The 21,169-nt window shown below is 37.0% G+C and overlaps 1 protein-coding gene across 19 annotated transcripts in view; it reads left to right on the plus strand.

The window, feature by feature from the left end:
* The window catches only part of ADGRG6 (adhesion G protein-coupled receptor G6), a 135,662-nt gene extending 115,237 nt beyond the window's left edge, over positions 1-20,425 (plus strand). For 11 of the 19 annotated variants that reach the window (XM_015137228.3, XM_015137233.3, XM_015137231.3 and 8 more), the window contains 3 exons: positions 11,533-11,634; positions 12,302-12,454; positions 17,527-20,425. In XM_015137228.3, coding sequence (XP_014992714.3) covers positions 11,533-11,634; positions 12,302-12,454; positions 17,527-17,705 — 434 coding nt within the window. In that variant the 3' untranslated portion in view covers positions 17,706-20,425. Of the gene's footprint in view, positions 1-11,532; positions 11,635-12,301; positions 12,455-15,109; positions 15,156-17,526 lie in introns of all 19 variants that reach the window. The other 8 variants (XM_015137235.3, XM_015137236.3, XM_078001222.1 and 5 more) reach the window with 1 other exon arrangement.
* The last annotated feature ends 744 nt before the right edge of the window (positions 20,426-21,169 follow it).

Consider the following 21,169-nt stretch of genomic DNA (forward strand, 5'->3'; position numbering starts at 1 on the left):
CAGAAAAACTCCAATTTTTAAACACATTAGATCTTGTGAGACTCATTTACTATCAGGAGAACAGCCCAGGAAAGACTTGCCCCCATAATTCAATCACCTCCCACTGGGTTCCTCCCATGATGCTTGGGAATTGTGGGAGTTACAATTCAAGATGAGATTTTGGTGGGGACACAGCCAAACCATATTATTCCACCTCTGGCCCCTCCCAGATCTCGTGGCTTCACATTTCAAAACCAATCATGCCTTCCCAACAGTCCACCAAAGTCTTAACTCATTTCAGCATTAACTCTGAGTTCACGGTCCTATGTCTCATCTGAGACAAGGCAAGTCCCTTCCACCGGTGAGCCCGTAAAATCAAAAGCAAGTTAATTACTTCCTAGATACAATGGGGGTACAGGCATTGAGTAAATACTGCCATTCCAATGGGAGAAATTGGCCAAAAGAAAGGAGCTACAGGTGCACTGCAAGTCCAAAATCCAGCAGGGCAGTCAAATCTTAAGGTTCTAAAACGATCTCCTTCAACTCCATATCTCACATCTGGGTCACACTGATGCAAGAGGTGGGTTCCCATGGTCTTGGGCAGCTCCATCCTCGTGGCTTTGCAGGGTATAGCCTCCCTCACAGCTGCTTTCACAAGCTGACATTGAGGGTCTGCAGCTTTTTCACACACACAGTGCAAGCTGTCAGTGGATCTACCGTTCTGGGATCTGGAAGATGGTGGCCCTCTTCTCACAGCTCCACTAGGTGGCACCCCAGTAGGGACTCTGTGTGGGGCTCTGACCCCACATTTCCCTCTGTACTGCCCTAGCAGAGGTTCTCCATGAGGGCCTCACCCCTGCAGCAAACTTTTGCATGGGCATCCAGGCGTTTCATCTTCTGAAATCTAGGCAGAGGTTCTCAAACCTCAATTCTTGACTTCTGTGCACCCACAGGCTCAACACCACATGGAAGCTGCCAAGGCTTGGGGCTTCTACCCTCTGAAGCAACAGCCTGAGCTGTACCTTGGACTCTCTTAGTGGCGGCTGGATCAGCTGGGACACAGGGCACCAAGTCCCTAGACTGTACACAGCATAGGGACCCTGAGCCTGGCCCATGAAACCACTTTTTCCTCCTAGGCCTCCAGGCCTGTGATGGGAAGGGCTGCTGCAAAGATCTCTGACATGATCTGGAGACATTTTCACCATAATCTTGATATTTAACATTTGGCTACTCATTACTTATGCAAATTTCTGCAGCTGGCTTGAATTTCACCTCAGAAAATGGCATTATCTTTTCTATAGCATTGTCAGGCTGCAAATTTTCCACTTATTTTCTCTGTTTCCCTTTTGAAACTGAATAGTTTTAACAGCACTCAGGTCACCTGTTGAATGTTTTGCTACTTAGAAATTTCTTCTGCAAGATACCCTACATCATCTCTCTCAAGTTCAAAGTTCCACAAATCTCTAGGGCAGGAGCAAAATGCCACCAGACTCTTTGCTAAAACATAGCAAGAGTCACCTTTGCCCCAGTTCTCAACCAGTTCCTCATCTCCGTCTGAGACCACCTCAGCCTTGACCTTATTGTCCATACCACTATCAACATTTTTGTCAAAGCCATTAAAGTAAGTCTCTAGGAAGTTTCAAACTTTCCCACATTTTCCTGTCTTCTTCTGAGCCCTCCAAATGGTTCCAACCTCTGCCTGTTACCTAGTTCCCAAGTTGCTTCCACATTTTTGGGTGTCTTTTCAGCAGCACCATACTTCTGGTACCAATTTACTGGATTAGTCTGTTTTCACACTGCTGATAAACATGTACCCAAAACTGGGCCTTTTACAAAAGAAAGAGGTTTAATTGCTCTTACAGTTCCATGTGGCTGGGGAAGCTTCACAATCATGGCAGAGGGCAAGAAGGAGCAAGTCACATCTTATGTGGATGGCAGCAGGCAAAGAGAGAGCTTGTAAAGAAAAACTCCCATTTTTAAAATCATCAGATCTTATGAGACTCATTCCCTATCACAAGAATAGCCCAGGAAAAACCTGCCTCTATAATTCAATCACCTCCTACTGGGTTCCTCCTGTGATGTGTGAGAATTGTGGGAGTTACAGTTCCAGATGAGATTTGGGTGGGGACACAGCCAAACCATATCAGGGCATATACATTACTTTTGATAGATTTCTTGTCATATTTGTTTATGTCTTCAAAACTTTGACTCAAGCATATTAAAAAATCCATTTAATCTTTCAGGATTCTTGGAAATATATGAAGGGGTATGTATAAACACATATACATGTGTAATTATATGGGTACTCACATAAATTGGAAGAGTCTATATATAAAATTTTATATATGCTTTATTTTCATTTTTATGTTTTATATTTTTATTTCTAGCATGTATTTTTATTTTTATGTATAATTATAACTGTATAATTTAATTGCCAAAAATTATGTTAAATGGGTATCAGAAAATTGTTACTATCTGTTTGATTATAAAAATTTTACCTACTTAAATAAGCAAATGACATCATAAATTGAATTACGGCTGAAACCAAATTTATTATTTTCTAATTATCCACAGGATAATGCTTTGGTCTTTTAATTTTACCAACAGTATTAGTCAGTTTTCACATTGCTATAAAGAACTTCCTTGAGACTGGGTAATTTATAAAGGAAAGAGGTTTAATTGACTCACAGTTCCACATGGCTGGGGAGGCCTCAGGAAACTTACAATCATGGCAGAATGGGGAGCAGGCACATCTTACATGGCAGCAGGCAAGAGAAAGCGTGTGAAGGAGGAACTGCCAAACACTTATAAAACCATTAAATTTCATGAGAACTCACTCATTATCACAAGAACAGCATGGGGGAACCATCCCCACGATCCAGTCATCTCCCATCAGGTCCCTCCATTGACATTTGGGGATTATGGGAATTACAATTCAAGATGAGATTTGGATGGGAACACAGAGCCAAAGCATATCACCTACTTAATTTGATTAAGTTACAGAGTAAGCATTTTGTTGATTTTTTTCCTGCAAAAATTAAAAGATAAATGTACCTTCTCTTAACATACTTGAATTACACATCTGTCTGCTTTTGCTATTTTTGCTGTTTTCCAAGGTAAAACAGGCATATCACTGTATTAAAATTTTTAATTTTTTCTAAAGAATACAAGCAGAAAATTTTGTGGTATACAAATTGCTATGCAGCAGAGAGTATTCTATTTCCATTCAAAAAAGAGCTATTACTAACTATATATTAAATGAGTAGAGGATAATATAATCTCTTACCCTTATTCAGCATAAGTAATTTAGAGAAATGCATATTATTATTATTGTATTGGTAAACTAAGAAAATTAAGTCAAAGTATGAGATGAAATATGCTAAATATCAATGAAGTGTCACTTGCCACTGGAGGCTGAGGTTAGGGGCCTCACGAAAGTCGAGCTGTTACATAATCACATGTATAATACACATATTGAATTGGTGCCAAGGTAAAGAGATGACCCACCAATTCAATCCCTCACAAGTGAAACATCAGGTTGGCTGAGACATTACACGCTGCAAGGAAATAAATTACTCACCCTTTGGCAGGGCATTTTGTGCCACAGAAATAATTTTCTAAAGGGCACCTTGGTAGTATGAAAGGAGGATTTAAGAAGTTTCCAGAGAGAGCCATAAACCCTTCAAGATCCCCAGCCACATAGCTAGCTGACTGTGTCTGTGTGACAAATGAAAACAGAAGCTGTTTAAAGATTTGGACACAGGCTACTCAGGAGCTCAGAGGTCACCTAGACTAATATGGTCAAAAATCAGTGGTACCTAGAGTATGTGGCTACTTCCCAAATATCTGCTATAACTCGTTTTTAACCAATTTTTCCCATCAAAACTCCAGAACTGATCAGGTACAGTGGCTCACACATGTAATGCCAGTGCTTTGGGAGGCCAAGGCAGGAGGGTTTCTTGAGACCAAGAGTTCAAGACCCACCTGGGCAATTTGGTGATACCCTATCTTTACAAAAATAAAAATAGAAAAACTAGGTGCAGTGGTGTGCCTGTATTCCTAGCTACTCAGGAGACTGAGGCAAATCAATTGCTTGAGCCCAGAAGTTCAAGGTTACAGTGAGCTATTATCATGTTACTGTACTCCAGCCTGGGCGACAGAGTGAGGCCTTGTCTCGGCGGGGGGGGGGGGAAAACAAAAACAAAAACAAAAACAAAAAACCTGCCAGAGTATGTTATGCTCGTGACCTGATTAAAACACCAGTCATTACTACCCACTGTAATGCATCTCACATCCCTGAAGTTATCTATATCTGCAGTCTTCTCTTTAATTGTATTTCTGGATATTTATTATCCAAGGGAAGAAAAAAAGTCAACTTAGAATATTTATCCAGTTTGTTGATGATAATTCTGCTGAAAGTGTCAGTGGTTTTTAGTTGCTGAAGAACTCTAAGAGATGAGGACCCAAGGTTGTCTGTTTCCCCCCTCTCTACCTAGATGCTTCAAAGGGACTTTTTAGAACACCAAGTACATTATAATATGCATTGCCTTGAATTTTACTGTATAGTAGTATCCAAGGAAACTGTTTCTAGAAATTCTTTAACTTTTGATAACCAGAAAGATATGAGAACATCCCTTTGGCTACTCATTTTACATTTGCCCAGAAAGCCATGGATCGTTGTTTAAAACAAGCGAAAGGAATGAGTTCTATGTGGGAGCCAAATTTCTAGCCTAAATATCTAAGTGTATCTTTTCCCCCCTGAATCGTTAAATAGCTCTAATAAGACCAAGGTTGAACACAACCCCATACAATCTACGGTAAACATAATATCAATACTTAGAAATGGGTGTATTATTATTTTTCAAACATGCTACTTGAATGTGTTCTCTGGTAGATGAAAGGATTAGATATCAAAAGTTAAATTCACTACTTGAGATTTTTCAGAATGTTTCTCACTCCAAGTTTTGAAAACCTTCTTGGCTACTTGTTCACCACCTTCCTTCACTATATTTGCTGAACCAGCCTTGGCCCATAAGAGTCTTTCTCTTAGGAGTATTAGACAAGTTGGCATTCGATACATTTTCTGTCCTAACAACCCCCGTAGGCCCACTTTCAGCACTTGTGTGTTACTTGCAACACCCTTTCTCCATTACAATTAAAATGTTATTTATTTTAAATGAGGAAATTGCAAATTTTACTGAGAATTAAAACATTTTCAATTCATAATTACAGTTTTTTTTTTTTAAAGGTAAGCATATACCTCTGGTTAGTGAAAGATGGAAGTGAAAGGAAGGCAGGGCTAAGGATGGGATGAAAGTTTACAGAGCTGATTAGGAATCTGCTCATCTAACAAGAGTGAAGGTTTTTTTCCTTATTGTACTAGCATAGAATGGATTCTTAAAGAATCAAGGCAGTTATCAAGCTGAAAATTCTAAGGAATTTTGGCTTGGATTATCCAGAGTGATAGTTTTCCAGGCTAAAATGCACCAGAAGAGGTCTATCATGAACTCCCTTTTGTGATATATGAAGATTTCTTGAACTGGCACTAGCTTTTCAGGATGACGTAAAAGCTTTAATTCTGTGTTCAATCTTTTGGGCCATTTTAGCTTCTACCTTTCATGGACAATGTTAAACAAAGCTTCAAGTACCATGAAAAGTAAAACCTGATTGTCCTGGTTCTGGTCACATCTTAATGCTCTTTCCAGAAAGCTAGAAGAGCATATATTTCCTAGGTGATATGAAGATTAGCAAAGGGGAAAAAAATGATAGAAAGCAAAGGGCAGGCGTGGTGGCTCATGCGTGTAATCCTAGCACTTTGGGAGGTTGAGGTGTGCGGATCACGAGCTTAGGAGTTTGAGACCAGCCTGGCAAATATGGTGAAGCCCGCCTCTACTAGAAGTACAAAAATTAACCAGGCATGGTGGCACGTGCCTGTAATCCCAGCTACTCAGGAGGTTGAGGCAGGAGAATTGCTTGAACCCAGGAGGCAGAGGTTGCAGTGAGCTGAGATCGCACCATTGCACTCCAGCTTGGGCGATAGAGCCAGACTCCATCTTGAAACGAAAGAAACAGAGATTGAAATGAGAAATCAGACAGATTTTCTTGGTTGTCAACGTAGAACTCCATTAAAGTTTGTGATTTTAGTCCTGCTTCTAACACCGAAATCTATAAGTAGATGGAGGAAACAAAACAAAACAAAAAACAAAAGCCTCAACCTCAGAATTTAAGAGGGAATAGCCATGTTTTCTCACATTAGCCTCCAGGTGCATTTGACTCTCTGTCTTCATTTTCTACTGCTCCTTCCTGAAGTGTTCAGAATTTCTTTCCATATTGCTTGTGTGTGCTGTTACAGATCCAGGTGCCTGCCACACTGCCCGCTACTAAACTCTAAAAGGGATATTTTGTCCTGGAGGAATTTTGGTATAATGTTTATTGCTAGACTAACTTAAATTCATGGGGGAAAAAAAAGGGCTAGTTACTACAAATAGTAAAATAACCTGTTATGAGAATCCTATTCTTATTTAAAATAGAAATGTATCTCAAGATTATAGGATTGACCATATATATATTATAAATACAATACCTTAAAATTTAAAGTATATTCATTCCTAAGAATTCTAATTTGTTACTCTTATTATCTAATTTTGTTCCATAGCATCACAATTCATAGTGGAAGGTAGAACATTTAAATGACTTCTCCTCTCCAGTGTTTCCAAAAATTATTAAGTACCTGTATATTTACAGACCACAATGGTTACTTAAAAATAGACAATGTCATTTAGTGTTATATAATTATGATACAGGACAGCACTATACAATCTAAAAAACTGTTTTATTAAGTCAGTCTTATCTTAAACATTATCCTCTCTGACTGTGGTTAGCATCTGATTCTCAAAATAATTCACATTTTAGTACCCAACAAGGCTAAGAAACTGAGTCTGTGACCTGATTCTTTTCTGATATCCTCAGAACACCAGACTCAACCTCTGACTTTTTTTTCCGGGATATATAGCATGCAGAAAAACTACTAGGTGTTACAAAAGAATAATAGAGTATTAAGGGAAGCAACATTCAGCAATTTTTCCTTCTACCCAGAACTAAAAATCATTTGCTAAATGTGAGGACCTCTAATAAATAATACCTGGATTAATGCCTAGGAACGAAAGACCTTCATTGAAGTTTATATTCCCCTCCAGCTCTAAAATGTGTCTCTGTTAAACAATTGTTTAAGAATACACAGTTACCTATATTTCTAGCTGTGTGACAGAAATACCTCCAAGAACAAATTCTGGAAATTCTGACCCCGTTAAAGGAAAATAGAGTAAGCTGAGACAATGCGGACTTCCTTCTCTAGAGCTGCAGCCTCCATCATCTGTAGCCTCTATTTACCTTACCTCAGGCTTCCTTCAGTCCACTCTACTGTGTAACTGCCACACTCTCTTCAAAACTTAAAATAATCTAGTAACCAATTCAAATTATTTACACACTTTTGCCTATTCAAAGTGCTGGTGGTACAAAGTATATTTGCTTATTGAAAGGATTTACTATATTGGCAACCTGACTAGGGAATGTAGTAAGTATGGAAAGGCTTTGAAAAGCAATGAGATTTAGTCATGTAGAGTGTGAGAATGAAATCCTAACTGAGTGATATCTATTCCTTAATTCCTGTGAAGGAGGATCAGCCTGCAAAGCCTGCTCTGAGGGATTCTGAGTATAGAAGAAAATCTTCCCTTACTCTGAGACTTGTAATGCCCTAGCATAGGCCAGGACAGTGTGCAGCCGGTGCCCTCTCCAACTCTTCCTCCCCAACCTGGAGCACAGAGACCTTCACGAGATGCTTGTTTGCATTCTAAATAATTGAAATTGATTTATATTTATTAGAACTTTTCTTTTGTTAAATTAGAACTTCCCAGCCAGTCACGATGGCTCATGCCTGTAATCCCAGTGCTTTGGGAGGCTGAGGCAGGAGAATCATTTGAGGCCAGGAGTTCTAGAACAGCTAGGGCAACATAGCGAAATCCTCATCTCCACAAAACATTATTTAGATGTGGTGGCACATGCCTGTTGTCCTAGCTACGTAAGAAGTTGAGGCAGGAGGATTGCTTGAGCCCAGTAGTTCAAGGCTGCAGTGAGCTACAGTTGCACCACTGTACTCAAGCCTGGGCAACAGAGTAAGACCCTGTCTCTTAAAAAAAAAAAAAAAAAAAACTTCTCTACCCTATCTAACATTTCAAAGAAATAGATCATTAGGATTTATTTCCTTTACAAATTACTTAATTACCAATAAAGTATTAGTAATAAATTATATAGTAATAAAATCATATTTATGTAAATATGTATATAACCATATATTAATATCAAATGACAATAGTAATAACTGCAATGCACTATTACTTAGGTTGTTGTATGCCTTATTCATACCTCTCAGAGATCAACGTATTTGAATTTCCCAAGATTTTTTTTTTTTTTTTTTTTTGAGACGGAGTTTCATACTGTCACCCAGGGTGGAGTGCAATGGCGCTATTTTGGCTCACTGCAACTTCTGCCTTCTGAGTTCAAGCAATTCTCCTGCCATAGCCTCCTAAGTTGCTGGGATTACAAGTGCCAACCACCACATCTGGCTAATTTTTTGTGTTTTTAGTTGAGACAGGGTTTCGCTATGTTAGCCAGGCTGGTCTTGAACTCCTGACCTTGTGATCCACCTGCCTCGGCCTCCCAAAGTGTTGGGATTGTAGGTGTGAGCCACCACGCCTGGCCCCCAGGAATTTTTTTATGGGCTGGTCATCTACTTGAAATCAATGACCAAATGTAGTCAGTACTTTTATAGTGGCATTTTTCTGCAAGTCAAAATATGTAATGCTTCTTCAGTAATTTAAATAGGAATTTATAGACAGCACCTATTAAGTATCAGGGCTTGTGCTCAGAGCTTGTTAATCACCAAACAACAAGCTAAACCCAGAGGAAAATCAGCCTAGTCATTTTACTGTGATCAGGACCCATCATGTAGAAATTAAGCTCCTTTTCTATAATAATATTTGCTAATAATATAATTTATTCTGAAAACTAAGGGCTACTTTGAATCTTTGTATTAAGACATAAAACATAACCTTAGACATATTTTGCAAATTTATGCACATCTAAAGAGAGTACTGTTAAGACTTTTCCCCACTTTTTCCATTGTACAAGCTATAATGTAGTTTTCTTGATGAATACTCCATATTCAAAAGGAACGTATAAGTTTTAATGATCCCTTAAAAGGATTGTCATAAGTTTTACATTTATGCCGTTCCATAATAGACTCTTTGTTCTATGAATACAAGGATGGTCTACCTTGTTCGCCGTTGAATCTCCAACTCCTAAAACACAGTGCCTCCTGCTTAGCAGTGCTTAATAAATTATCACTGAATTAATTACCCTTCCTGAAAACTTCCCTCACTTCCCTACTGAACTTAAGGTTCAGTTCAAGCCCCAGATCCCCTAAAAAGCCCTCCCTTATGTAGATATACTGCTTAATATTTTACTGGGACACAACTTCAGCAACTTATTTGCATGCTTTTCAGAAACTTTTCCATTAAATGTGTTTTCATTTCATTCCTATTACCTCTTAATTTGACTGCTCACTCCTATTTTAATCTCCCCATCTCCAAACACATTTAACACATTAGAGTATACATGTAAGCATTCAATTAACTCATGTAGACTACATGGTTGATTGATCTTGATTACCATTTATTCCATCAATAAACATTCATCAAGTTCCTGCATAATTCTTGAAATAGCACAGCATTGAATACACAAATATCCCTGTTCTCTTGGAGCTTATTATCTGCTAGTAAGAGACCATCAAGCAAAGGAATAAATGAATAAATGAGGAATACAAGAATGTCAGATACTGAAGAGTGCTGTGAAAAAAAGTACATATGTGAAAGGGAGTGACTAAAGGTTAAAATTTAAAAAAATAAATAACGGTTGCTGAGGGCCTCTCTGAGGAGTTAACAGTTGGTCTGAGACCAGAATGATAGGTAGGAAGGTGTTATGGAAAGATCTGGGAGAAGAGCATTCAGCATGGTATTGGGCTGGAATGAGCTGGACACATTGAGAATTAAAGGGATGTGTGTGTATTTGAGGGTCATGATTGTGAGAACTTCTGTTCAGAACATCTGGGATGTGAAATGCTGCCAAGTGAAGATACAGCCCAATGAAGATGTCCTATGAGCAATATATGTTGCAATCCTGGTGGGGGTTAGGGGAGAGAAAGGGCAGAACCAAATATAAAAATCACTATGTAGTGCTTATATTTTAGAAGTGTTAGTACCCCAAGTGGCAGTGTAACCATAGAAGAGATAGAAACCCAGGACCTAGTCAGGACATGTAAACCTTTTTTGAGTAAAGCAGAAGAATCTACTAAAGAGACCAAGAAGGAATCCCCAGCAAACTAGGAAGAAAACTGGGAGAAAATGACCTCAAGAATGAAGGGCTGTTTGATTGTGTTGAGTGCTGCTGAGAGGTCTAGTAAAGTGGTCATGGGAAACTCAGCAATATTGGAGTCGCCATCATTCTTACAAGAGTGGTCATAGTGGGGTCACTGATGTGGATAGCAATCTGTTTGGACTGGGTGGAGATGAGAAGGTGTCAGAAAAAGTGGAGGCAGTGAAAGTTAACCATTTCAAGAAGTTTTATTGGGAAAAGGAATAAAGAGATTGAAGCTGGAAGAAAATTGGAGGTTAAGGGAAGAATTTTTTGTTTGTTCTTTAAAAAAGTGTTTTAACAGTATGCTTGTAAGTTAATGGCAATAACCAAGTATAGAGGAATAGAGAGAAAGATTGATGGCACCTCAAGGAGAGGGTTAAAATGCAGAAGCAAATGCCATGAAAAGTTAAAAGGGATTGACTTCTATGATACAAATGACAGATTTTGATAAGCACAAGAAGTGACTATAAATATGAAGACTCTCTCTCATTATGGAAATATTTCTGTATTAAAATCTTGAAAGGCTAAAGTAGGCCAGGTGGAGCCACATGATTTTGCTGATGTGGTGCCATGTTTCACCTGCAAAAATACCACTTTTCTATGGCCCAAGCTAATATACTATGAATATAACTGTAATATACATATGTAAAATAGCTCAGAATACACAAATTGAAACAGATGATGAGCTTATGTGTGTTTTCCATTTTCTATTTTGTTAAAATATGTATGGAAAGTTTTAACATAATTTTAGGACAAATATATGGGAAATACTAAATACTTCTAGAATTGAATGTTGCTTATTTCAGCTTGGCTTTTAGGTTAAGTCATAATGAATGCTGAACAGAACAGGCAAAGACAGAATCAGATCCCTGTGGTTATTTTAGTTTTATCAGAGCCTTTATGTTATCTTCTAAAGGATTAAAGTGTCTGCTACATACTGTAAGATTCATTTCTTTAAGATCTTTGTTTCTTAGTGACTTTGATGTAAAAAAATTAAAATTAAAATGAATCCATGTATTTTATAAGATTTCTCTTTAAAGATGTGTCAGTTGGCTTAAATATTTATATTTTCTTTTGTCACAGGCTTATTTATATTCATCTTCCACTGTGCTATGAAGGAGAATGTTCAGAAACAGTGGCGGCGGCATCTCTGCTGTGGTAGATTTCGGTTAGCAGATAACTCAGGTAAAGGATTGTTGATTAAATTTTACATCTAAAAGTAGATGGGAAAGTTTGTCATTCAGTCTTCCATTGTCAAAGCAACCCAGTCCCAGTGGTAGCAAGCTGTTGAAGTGGAGCATGTGAAGATGCCTATTTGGAATCATAGAATATCAGGGCTGGAAGAGATCTGAGAACTTTGGGCCCAACCCTTCTATTCTGCAGAGGGGAAGCATGAGTTAAATGAGTTCCCCGAGGTTTGATGTCTAATTTAACAACCCATATACCCAGAGCTTCCACTATGCAAGACTCACCTTTCCACATTTTTAAGACCCCTGATTACATTATTAGGCAAATAGATTTTTTCTCAGTATTTAAAAAAAAAAAAAGAAAAGAAAAAACTGAAAAAAACCTACTTTGTCTTTTTTCTTTATCTTTCTTTTTCTTTTTACTGTTAGTGGTTACTTCTCATCCTTGGTATATTGAAAGTGAGATTTTAAATAGTACATATACAAGATCAAAGTAAGAAATTATCAATTTCCTCTTATTGTTTACATGTCAGTCTCCTCTCTGAGCCATTGCCAGCATATCAGAAAATCAAATGCTCCAGATAAATAATGCAGTGATGATTTTTTCAGAGCAGTTCATATTCCCTATAAAGCAGATTGATACAGTGGTGTCATTTTTCTTTCAGATTGGAGTAAGACAGCTACCAATATCATCAAGAAAAGTTCTGATAATCTAGGAAAATCTTTGTCTTCGAGCTCCATTGGTTCCAACTCAACCTATCTTACATCCAAATCTAAATCCAGCTCTACCACCTATTTCAAAAGGAATAGCCACACAGGTGAGTCTAAAGATGTCCTCAAGTTTAGTTCTCATCACATTTTTCATTGCAAAAACTGGCATATCATGAAGATTGATGAATCACAGTGCCTGAGAGGGTACATCTTTTAGATTTATGAAAATAAAAATGTTTGAAGATGTCACCAAACACCTTTATGAATATTTTGTCCTTTTAAAAATTTTGTAACCCAAACTCTAGCTATATAACCATAATAATTCACTCTGTATATTATTGTAACTTCATCATTTAATTCAAAAACTTGATTATCTTTAAAAATTATGGTATTTTATTTTAAAAGTTATATATTTTTAAAATTAAAAATTGAATTACAGGTTATTTCAGCATGGTATGATAGTTATTGGAAAAGTTGTCATGGGAACAGGAAGAAACAATATCTAGGATGTACATTTTATTTAAGAGTTAATTCCTTAACCATTGCAAATGTTATTGATGACTGCCCTTTAAATTGCTGATTACATATGAAAAGAACATAATATTTGGACGGTGATACAGGGCTATAAGAATCACTGTCTTTCATAATATCCTGTTTTTTCACGATATTTGCAATTACTGCACATTCTGACACTGAACATGTATGTGAAAAATCCTGAAGACACCATGGAAATAAAGAAGAATTTAAGCCAGGTGCTGTGACACATGCCTGGAGTCCCAGCTGCTCTGGAGGCTAAGATGGGGGGATTGCTTGTGCCCTGGAGTTCAGGCTGCAGTGAGATATGATTGAGCCACTGCACCACAGCCTGGGCAACATAGCAAGACCCCATCTCAAAAAAATAGTAATATTTTGCAGCACTTGATAGTGAATGATGTGAAAATGTGTAACCTTTTCATATTTTCAAAGGGAAATAATAGAATTGCTGCTTTTAAATTAAACCCCTGGCAGACAGCTGTCAACATTTAAAACAGAGCACTTTCCTAATTAAAGATAATTCTAAAAGGATAATGGAAATAACTTTTTAATTTTTAATTTGTTTAGCTATTAAACATGAGCAGAGGTGAATGGCACAAAGAAGATTAATACTTGGCTTTTTGCAAATAGGGAGTAAGGTGTGTGATGCATCTGTAATTATTCATATTGCAAATACTTGAATTGCAGATGACCCTGGTGTACATTTGAATGCTTATACATGTCCCTGTTTGCACCATCTTCTCCGTCTTGCCACTGGAGTGGCCACTGCCTGGGATTCATGATAGTACTATGGAAAAAGTGTTGAGTGTTTAGAGAGTTCGTTAATTCCAAAATTAATTAAAAATCCAAGAACTTGGAGCAACTTAGGACAGCAGTTCTTAAAGTTTCTTGGAGTCTAGGACATTTTGACATTTTGGGGGGAAATGAATGAAGGCTATTCTCTTCCAGAAAAAAAGGTACATATTTTGAATCATCTTCACAATTTTGCATAAAATTAAAGAAGTTTGTGTACCTCTGCTTAAGAATACCTGTGTAAAGAAATTGATGGCAGGTGTATAGTCTAAGATAGATTATTCTACTTATTTGGTGGTTCCTTGGCACAAAATATCTTTTGCTTATAATGAATTTTTTTCACTTTATTTAACCATACTTAAAATTTGATACTGATTTTGCCTCCCCTTCTGAAATACAAATACTTAATGCCTTATCAGTTATGAATAAATAGGAATTAAACCAATCGAATTGCTTTCCTCTTAAACAGCTGAAAATAGCTGGCCTGAAGAAATGCCAGTCTTAAAAGAGGAAAGAAGATAACAAGGCAGTTAGTTTGGAACATGAGACATTTTGAAAATATTAAGGAAAGAAAGGGCTATAGGATTCGGGGAAAAACAGACTAGAAGATAAAAGAGGAAATGCAGAGATGGAGGTCCAAAGGCAGACTTTACTATTTTAAAATATTGTGTGTTCTTCTTTTTATTTCATCTGTTGTTTTTATTTTATTTTATTTTATTTTATTTATTTTTTGAGACAGGGTCTCACTCTGTTTACCAGGCTGGAGTGCAATGGCACACTCACGGTAGAGGCTTACTGCAGCCTCTGCCCCCTGGGTTCAAGCAATCCTCCTACCTCAGCCTCCCGAGTAGCTAGAACTACAGGTGTGCACCACCACACCTGTCTAATTTTTGTATTTTTGTAGAGATGAGATTTCATCATCTTGCCCAGGCTAGTCTCAAACTCCTGGGCTCAAGGAATTTTCCTGCCTCAGCCTCCCAGAGTCCTGGGATTACAGATGTGAGCCACCACATTCAGCCTTTTTTTATTATTATTATTATACTTTAAGTTCTAGGGTACATGTGCACAATGTGCAGGTTTGTTACATATGTATACATGAGCCATGTTGGTGTGCTGCACCCATTATCTCATCATTTACATTAGAATGCTTTAATGTTCTTGTTTCCCTTAACAAAAAACCCTTGGGGCTAAATGGGTTCTTGACAACTAGGATGAGAATATAGTTAGTTATATGGCATTACTTCAATAGTATACTAAATCCTGGTTTACAGTCAACTGACTTCACATAGGCTTTGGCCACCCAGCCAGTTCTCAGTGGGACAGTTAGCATCCTGGGGATCACTCAGGGTATGGAAAACATCACTGCATATCATCATGGATATCTAGTTGGTTCATTTCTTGGAATTGATCTAGATATTCATATGTTTATGGTGTAGATAATGTCTCCTATGAGCATTCCTTCAACAAAAGTGGATCATTCAGGTAAACTTTCATTACTTTTTTGAATGCATGAATTTTTTGCAAGGTAATAAGAGAATATTTGCATGGATTAAGCTAAGATTCTTGCTGCATCAGCAAAATGGCTTGTTCTTTTCAGCTAGCACAATGACATTTCTGCACTGAACTGGAATTTCTGAAATCTTGAATGATAGTATGTGCTGTGCTGGTTCTTCTCTGCATGGGGTATCTGCAAGCCGCTCCTTCTAGGAAATGTACCATGGTCTGTAGTGAGTGGATCACACATTATGTAAAATAATGACAAAAAGCAGTACTTGAGAAAAGATTTGTTGTAGAAGGCATGAAATGCTTTATTTTTCCACTGCTCATATGGATTTCTGGATATGTCATGGTACATTCATAGAAGTCATCATATAAGTGAAATTGTCAATTCCAAGCCTGCTTTGTGAGAATTGTTATCTGCTTGAAATTTCAGCATAGGTCAAATAATAGTTCATACCCCTAGCCCCTGGTTTTCAGATTTGCGACTATAATCAAAGTCTTTATTACCCATAATGTACTATCTAACCAGAAGACTGGGAATAGCATATATAAAAATACAGCCCTCATTCAGAATTTTGCTTTATTAAACTGTGAAGACCCACTAAATTGGATCACATTGTTGAAATGAGGCTGTTCAAAATCTCTAAAAGTACATGCCACTGGAAGTTACAAAGGAAGCAGAGTGACTATATCCTTGTTATCTCTGAGGATATGTGGTTTTCTAAAAACACCGAACACCAATTATTCATTATTGATATATAAGTCAATAGAAAAATCCCCACCAGAAAACCAATGGCTAGTGAATATATGAACTGAAAGGAAGCTCAGAATCAATCAGCTTGCTGAGAGCCTAATGGGGAGGGGCCTTTTGTCATGACTTCTTGAGCCTTTTCCTCACCAATATTGGAAAATGCTTCAGTTGTTCCACCATGCTTCAGTTTGTCCATTCTTTCCATGAACCATCTATTCTTTTCTCTGGCATCCTTTAGTGTAGGTTGAATATCCCATTTCCCTTTTTAGCCCTCATCGTATTTAGTGTCTGCTTCAACACAAGATAATAGTTAAGCAATTTGAATAGTTTCCAGAGACAACAGATATCATGATGATAATGGCTTTTACCAATTATTGATGGATTTTAAATGTTTTGTCACATACTGAGTCCAGCATACTCAAAATGTAAAAAGCCTTGGAGTGAAGATTCCAATTTCGGAGCCATGATTTCTAAAAGTTTTTCAGGATAGAGTTTTTGCCTCTTCCACAATGTATGAAGAAGGTACATAGGAAACTGAATACTTTATAAAAGTTCATATCTTCTTTATCAGTGTAAAATTTCTATAATTTGGTTAATTTGAGGGTAGAATTTTTCCCTAAAGTGTATTTGGAGAGGGAGGTACTTAAAAGATATTTGTAGGATACATGAAGACAACCATACGTGTTTATAGATAATAGAGTGTAAATGAGTTTCAGAGCATTCTGAGTCAATTTTAGAAAGCTTTTCTGTATAAGGAAATAACATTTAAATATATGATACTGAAAATTTTAGAAAAAATTATTTAGCAGTCTTTTACTACTATCAGTTGCTATAATAGTGCTGTTAGCAATAACATCGTTCTGAAACTATAAGATAATTAATACAAATAAATCATTTTCTATTAAAATATTTCTGGTAATAACTTTGATTGCTATAATTAAAAAATAATTCATAAGAAGTACCCTTTTTGCTATATTCCAATCATTTATCCAACTAAAAACCTTGGGAAAATACGTTCAAAGTAGCTTTTCATATTTATTTTCATTTGCTTTTATTCTCCAAAATCCTATAAATTTAATTTTGTAAAATTTTTTATTATGAAAAGTGTCAAACATATATAAAAAGTAGAGAGGATCCTATTATAAATCCCCTTGTACCCATCAATTTATAGCCAGTTATACACCCCTACCCATTTTTCCCTTCCTATATTTTTGAAAACATATCTTAGATATAATTTCTTCCACAAATATTTCAGCACATTCCAATTCCTTGGAATTTTGTACATCTTTCAAGCCATAGTGCATATATTTTTGAAGTGGTTTTCCAAATATTTTTTCATTGGCTCTGCTACATGCAAGAATATTTCTTACAGTAAGCCACAGTACAAATTACTAGAAGGCAAGTTGACACTCAGTGACTATCAGGAGTATTCTTAGAAGAAGAAAAACATGGAAGTTTAGTGTTGCCTATTACCTAATCTAAGAAAGAATTGGAGCTTTATTTTCTTTTGTTCTTCTTTAATGTGCAAAACGGAGTATACAGTATGGTGTAGGCATGCCACCAGCTCATTTTGAACCTAATTTCTTGTATCGTTTCTTGCAGACAATGCTTCCATGGACAAGTCCTTGTCAAAACTGGCCCATGCTGATGGAGATCAAACATCAATCATCCCTGTCCATCAGGTCATTGATAAGGTCAAGGGTTATTGCAATGCTCATTCAGACAACTTCTACAAAAACATTATCATGTCAGACACCTTCAGCCACAGCACAAAGTTTTAATGTCTTTAATGTAACAAAAAGAAATCAATCTGCAGAAATGTGAAGATTTCCAAGCAGTGAAAACTGCAACTAGCGATGTAAATGTGCTATTACCTAGGTAACTGCATATATATAAGGAATGTATTTTGTTAAGAAGGCTTTTGTGAAATTCATAATTTTTCTTTTTAATATATTTCTTCCATGGAAGAGTTGTCATCATCACTAAAACTTCAGTACTGAGAGCAACATGACTCAGTAGCCACAGAAGCTATGATTTTTAAAATGTATAATTGAATCAGAGTAATCATAATTCAGGGGAGACATTCAAATTAGAGACAAGGGAGAAGCAACGCTGAGGAAGACCCTAGATAGAGCTCATTTTAGTCCACCTAGTCATTATATCTGGCTGTACCCATTTTCTGCGTCTTCTTTCTCAACAATAAAAAATGTAACTATTTTGAATGCCCACAAATCCCATTCCAGTGTTACTTTCCGTGGATGCAGTACCATGTTCTCATTTTCAATGACATTTCAACCACAGGCAGAAAAGATTGTTTAGTGCTTGACCCAAAGGATTTTTTTATTATTTTAAATATTACTCCTTCAGAACCATAACATGCTTAAGAAAGTTTTCCCAAAATGTTGACCTAGTTAAATGAGGCTATATGAATTTCTAATATTTTACTTATTCTATTCAAGGCATAGGGCCAAAGCATTAAGTATAATTTAATCCCATACATTCGAGTTAAGTTTAGTGTTGATGTTCCATCAATGTGGACCTCGCAGGAGTTGTTTAAGAATGATCTTACACCTCTACTTTTGCCCCTCTACTGTATATTAAGCCCATAGGCTTGGGGGAGGAAGGAGAATTTCCATTAGGCAAGCTGTATGCAGTGGAATTTTCCTTTTAGGAGACACACAGTTGAGACTCTCTGGTTCTGTCCTTGCTTTGGAGACTTTAAGACATTTCCTAACACACAAATGAAAGCCTCGTATTTCCCCATTGAGAGTTTTGTTCCAAGGAATATGAAGTGAGACATATGGGTGAGTCATAATAATCAAAATAATTTATAAACAGCTGTGTCTGCAATAGCTAGTCTAAAAACTCCTTGTGTGTCAGTCCTCTGGTTATAGTATATAAGAGCCTAAGGAGGTCTGGCAAGATAGATGGTGTATTATTTATGGATCGGCTGCTGCATAGGAGCCTTGCATACTGTTATGCAGCTTACCTAACTCTCAGATTATTCTGAGTAATGCTTGCTTGCTAATGAATGTATAGGAGACCACACTGTAATTGTTCTTAGATGATGGAATCCATGTAGTTTCTTAGAAATCGGTCTCAGTGCATGCTGTACTTTTTCACATTTGCTCTGGGTTATCTGGGAAGTATCAGGTTCTGGGAGGCAACACCGATAAGTGATAAGAAAAGGAGACGTTCTGGTAAAGCCAGTCTGCTTAAACGCAAAGTTCAGAACCTGGAACCTAGAGGCCTTCCTCTCTGCCCCCCAAAAAAACAGGCAGTTTGCAGTCTGAGACATGGGAGAGCTTTCAGGCTACACAGCAACCCTAGGGACCTCTCACCTTTTGCTGAGCTTCAATCAGGAAGCTATTTGCCCGGCTCCAGCAGATGATGAGATAATGAGGTAGTGGGTTTTTTATTACTGTTCCATTTTGCAACATCCTGCAACACCATCCTGGGAGACAAGAGCATTACCCAGCGTGGCTTTCACAAGGGAAGGTTATATTCAGTAGAAAAGAATAGTAAATCTAAGGTCACTGAGATTCACTACAGCAGAGCCAAATCCTTTTCAATAGGCGTATATTAACAGGCTGCTTATTTTGGCAGAGGTTACAACATATAGATGAAAATGAATCTTAGTCACTGAATATTCATATACATTTCCCTCAATACCTTAGACATTCATGGTAGATTTTAATTAGTTAGCTTTCTAACTAGTCAGATTTCTGCCCAAAGTTCTTAGTCAATAGTAATTAAGATATAGCTTCAAAAATGGCTTTGCTTTTGATTTCTACTCATATTCATATGGCTCCAGAAAAATATTTTTTTCATATTTGACAATGTCAGCTCCACTTTAGAAATTTTCAATAACCAGATGAGAAAAAATTAAGAAATTGCTCAACAGAAACATTTGTAAATGGATTTGAAAGATTGAGCCAAATTCTGTTGTCAGTTCTAAGCATGCAGTTCTCACCTCCATTTAGGCCCCCATCAGATGAGGGTCAGGAATTTAGCTGGGGAGCCTAAATTTAGTTCAGCCTACCTTTGCGAATAGCATCAATTCAGACTCTCTTTTCATTATGTTTTCTTTTCTTTTTCCCTGTTATTAAACTACATTGTGTTAGAGTTGTAGTCTAGGATCCTGAGATATTTTCCATTCTTGTCACCATTTACCGCATTGTAAAGATTTTTGTCTATTGTTGGCATAGATTCTTTTGTACATATTTATTTATTTGTGTTTATACATGTCAATTGGTTTCCTATCTTAGCTTGATATTGCCTAGCTTTGTTGTTTTAATTAACTTTCTATTAGAGAGACTGTATATATTTTTTCTAAATACTTTGTGAAATCATTTTTGGTAGCAATATCTTTGAATATGATGAATAAAAGTGACTGTGAGTGCAAATAGAATTAGCAGTGAGAAGCTACTCTAGCTAATTTGCCATTTTACTTAAATGGAAAGTGTTTTTCAAATAAATACTTATGTTGTTCACGTTCCAAGTTATTCAATTCCTTTATGAGTGAATGTTTTTACTTCTGACTCCTAAATAGGAAAAGATTATTTGACAGCTGGAAAATAATCTGCCACCAATTAAGCTAGTGACATAGGGCTACTTTGCCAAAACACTTGGAATGAGTATATTACACAGATCCTGTTCACTAAGGATTAATGCATTTTGAAGTTCTTAGAATTTCTTGGGATGACTGATGCAAAGCCAAGTTCTATAGCAGATTAAAAGTAATGCAGGTTTCCTTTGGGGAATATCTTCAGTATCCTCAAAAGGGACTGAGTCAGTAACCTGTGGAAGATAGAACCTGGGATATTTTTCTCACATTTATAGTTGCTATTTTCATTGTGAGAGGCTTGATACGTTTTAGTGAACTTCACTACTTGATGAGAACAGAACCTCCCCACTTCCTTTTACTGTGGATATTTAGGATAACATTTTTTCTGCAGTGAGCCAAAGCCCAATTTTACTTACTGCCCTACTCAGCAAAGTGTGTGCCCAGTGCAAAGTTGTGAGGTGTTTTGACGGTCACTGCTAAACCAGGTCTTCCAAGCCAATGTTCACAACTCCTGGCCAAGCATGTTAAGAAAATAGACAAGCAGTTGCTTAAGGCTCATCTACAGTGATTTTCATGCAGGTTACTTCAGAAAGCTGGAGGGATAGAATTGGGGAACAAATGAAAAATACATATTTGATTTGCAGGCTGACCTGTGTTGGTAATATTTTTGAAATCTGG

This window comes from Macaca mulatta, chromosome 4, assembly GCF_049350105.2.
Source record: "Macaca mulatta isolate MMU2019108-1 chromosome 4, T2T-MMU8v2.0, whole genome shotgun sequence".
NCBI lineage: Eukaryota > Metazoa > Chordata > Mammalia > Primates > Cercopithecidae > Macaca > Macaca mulatta.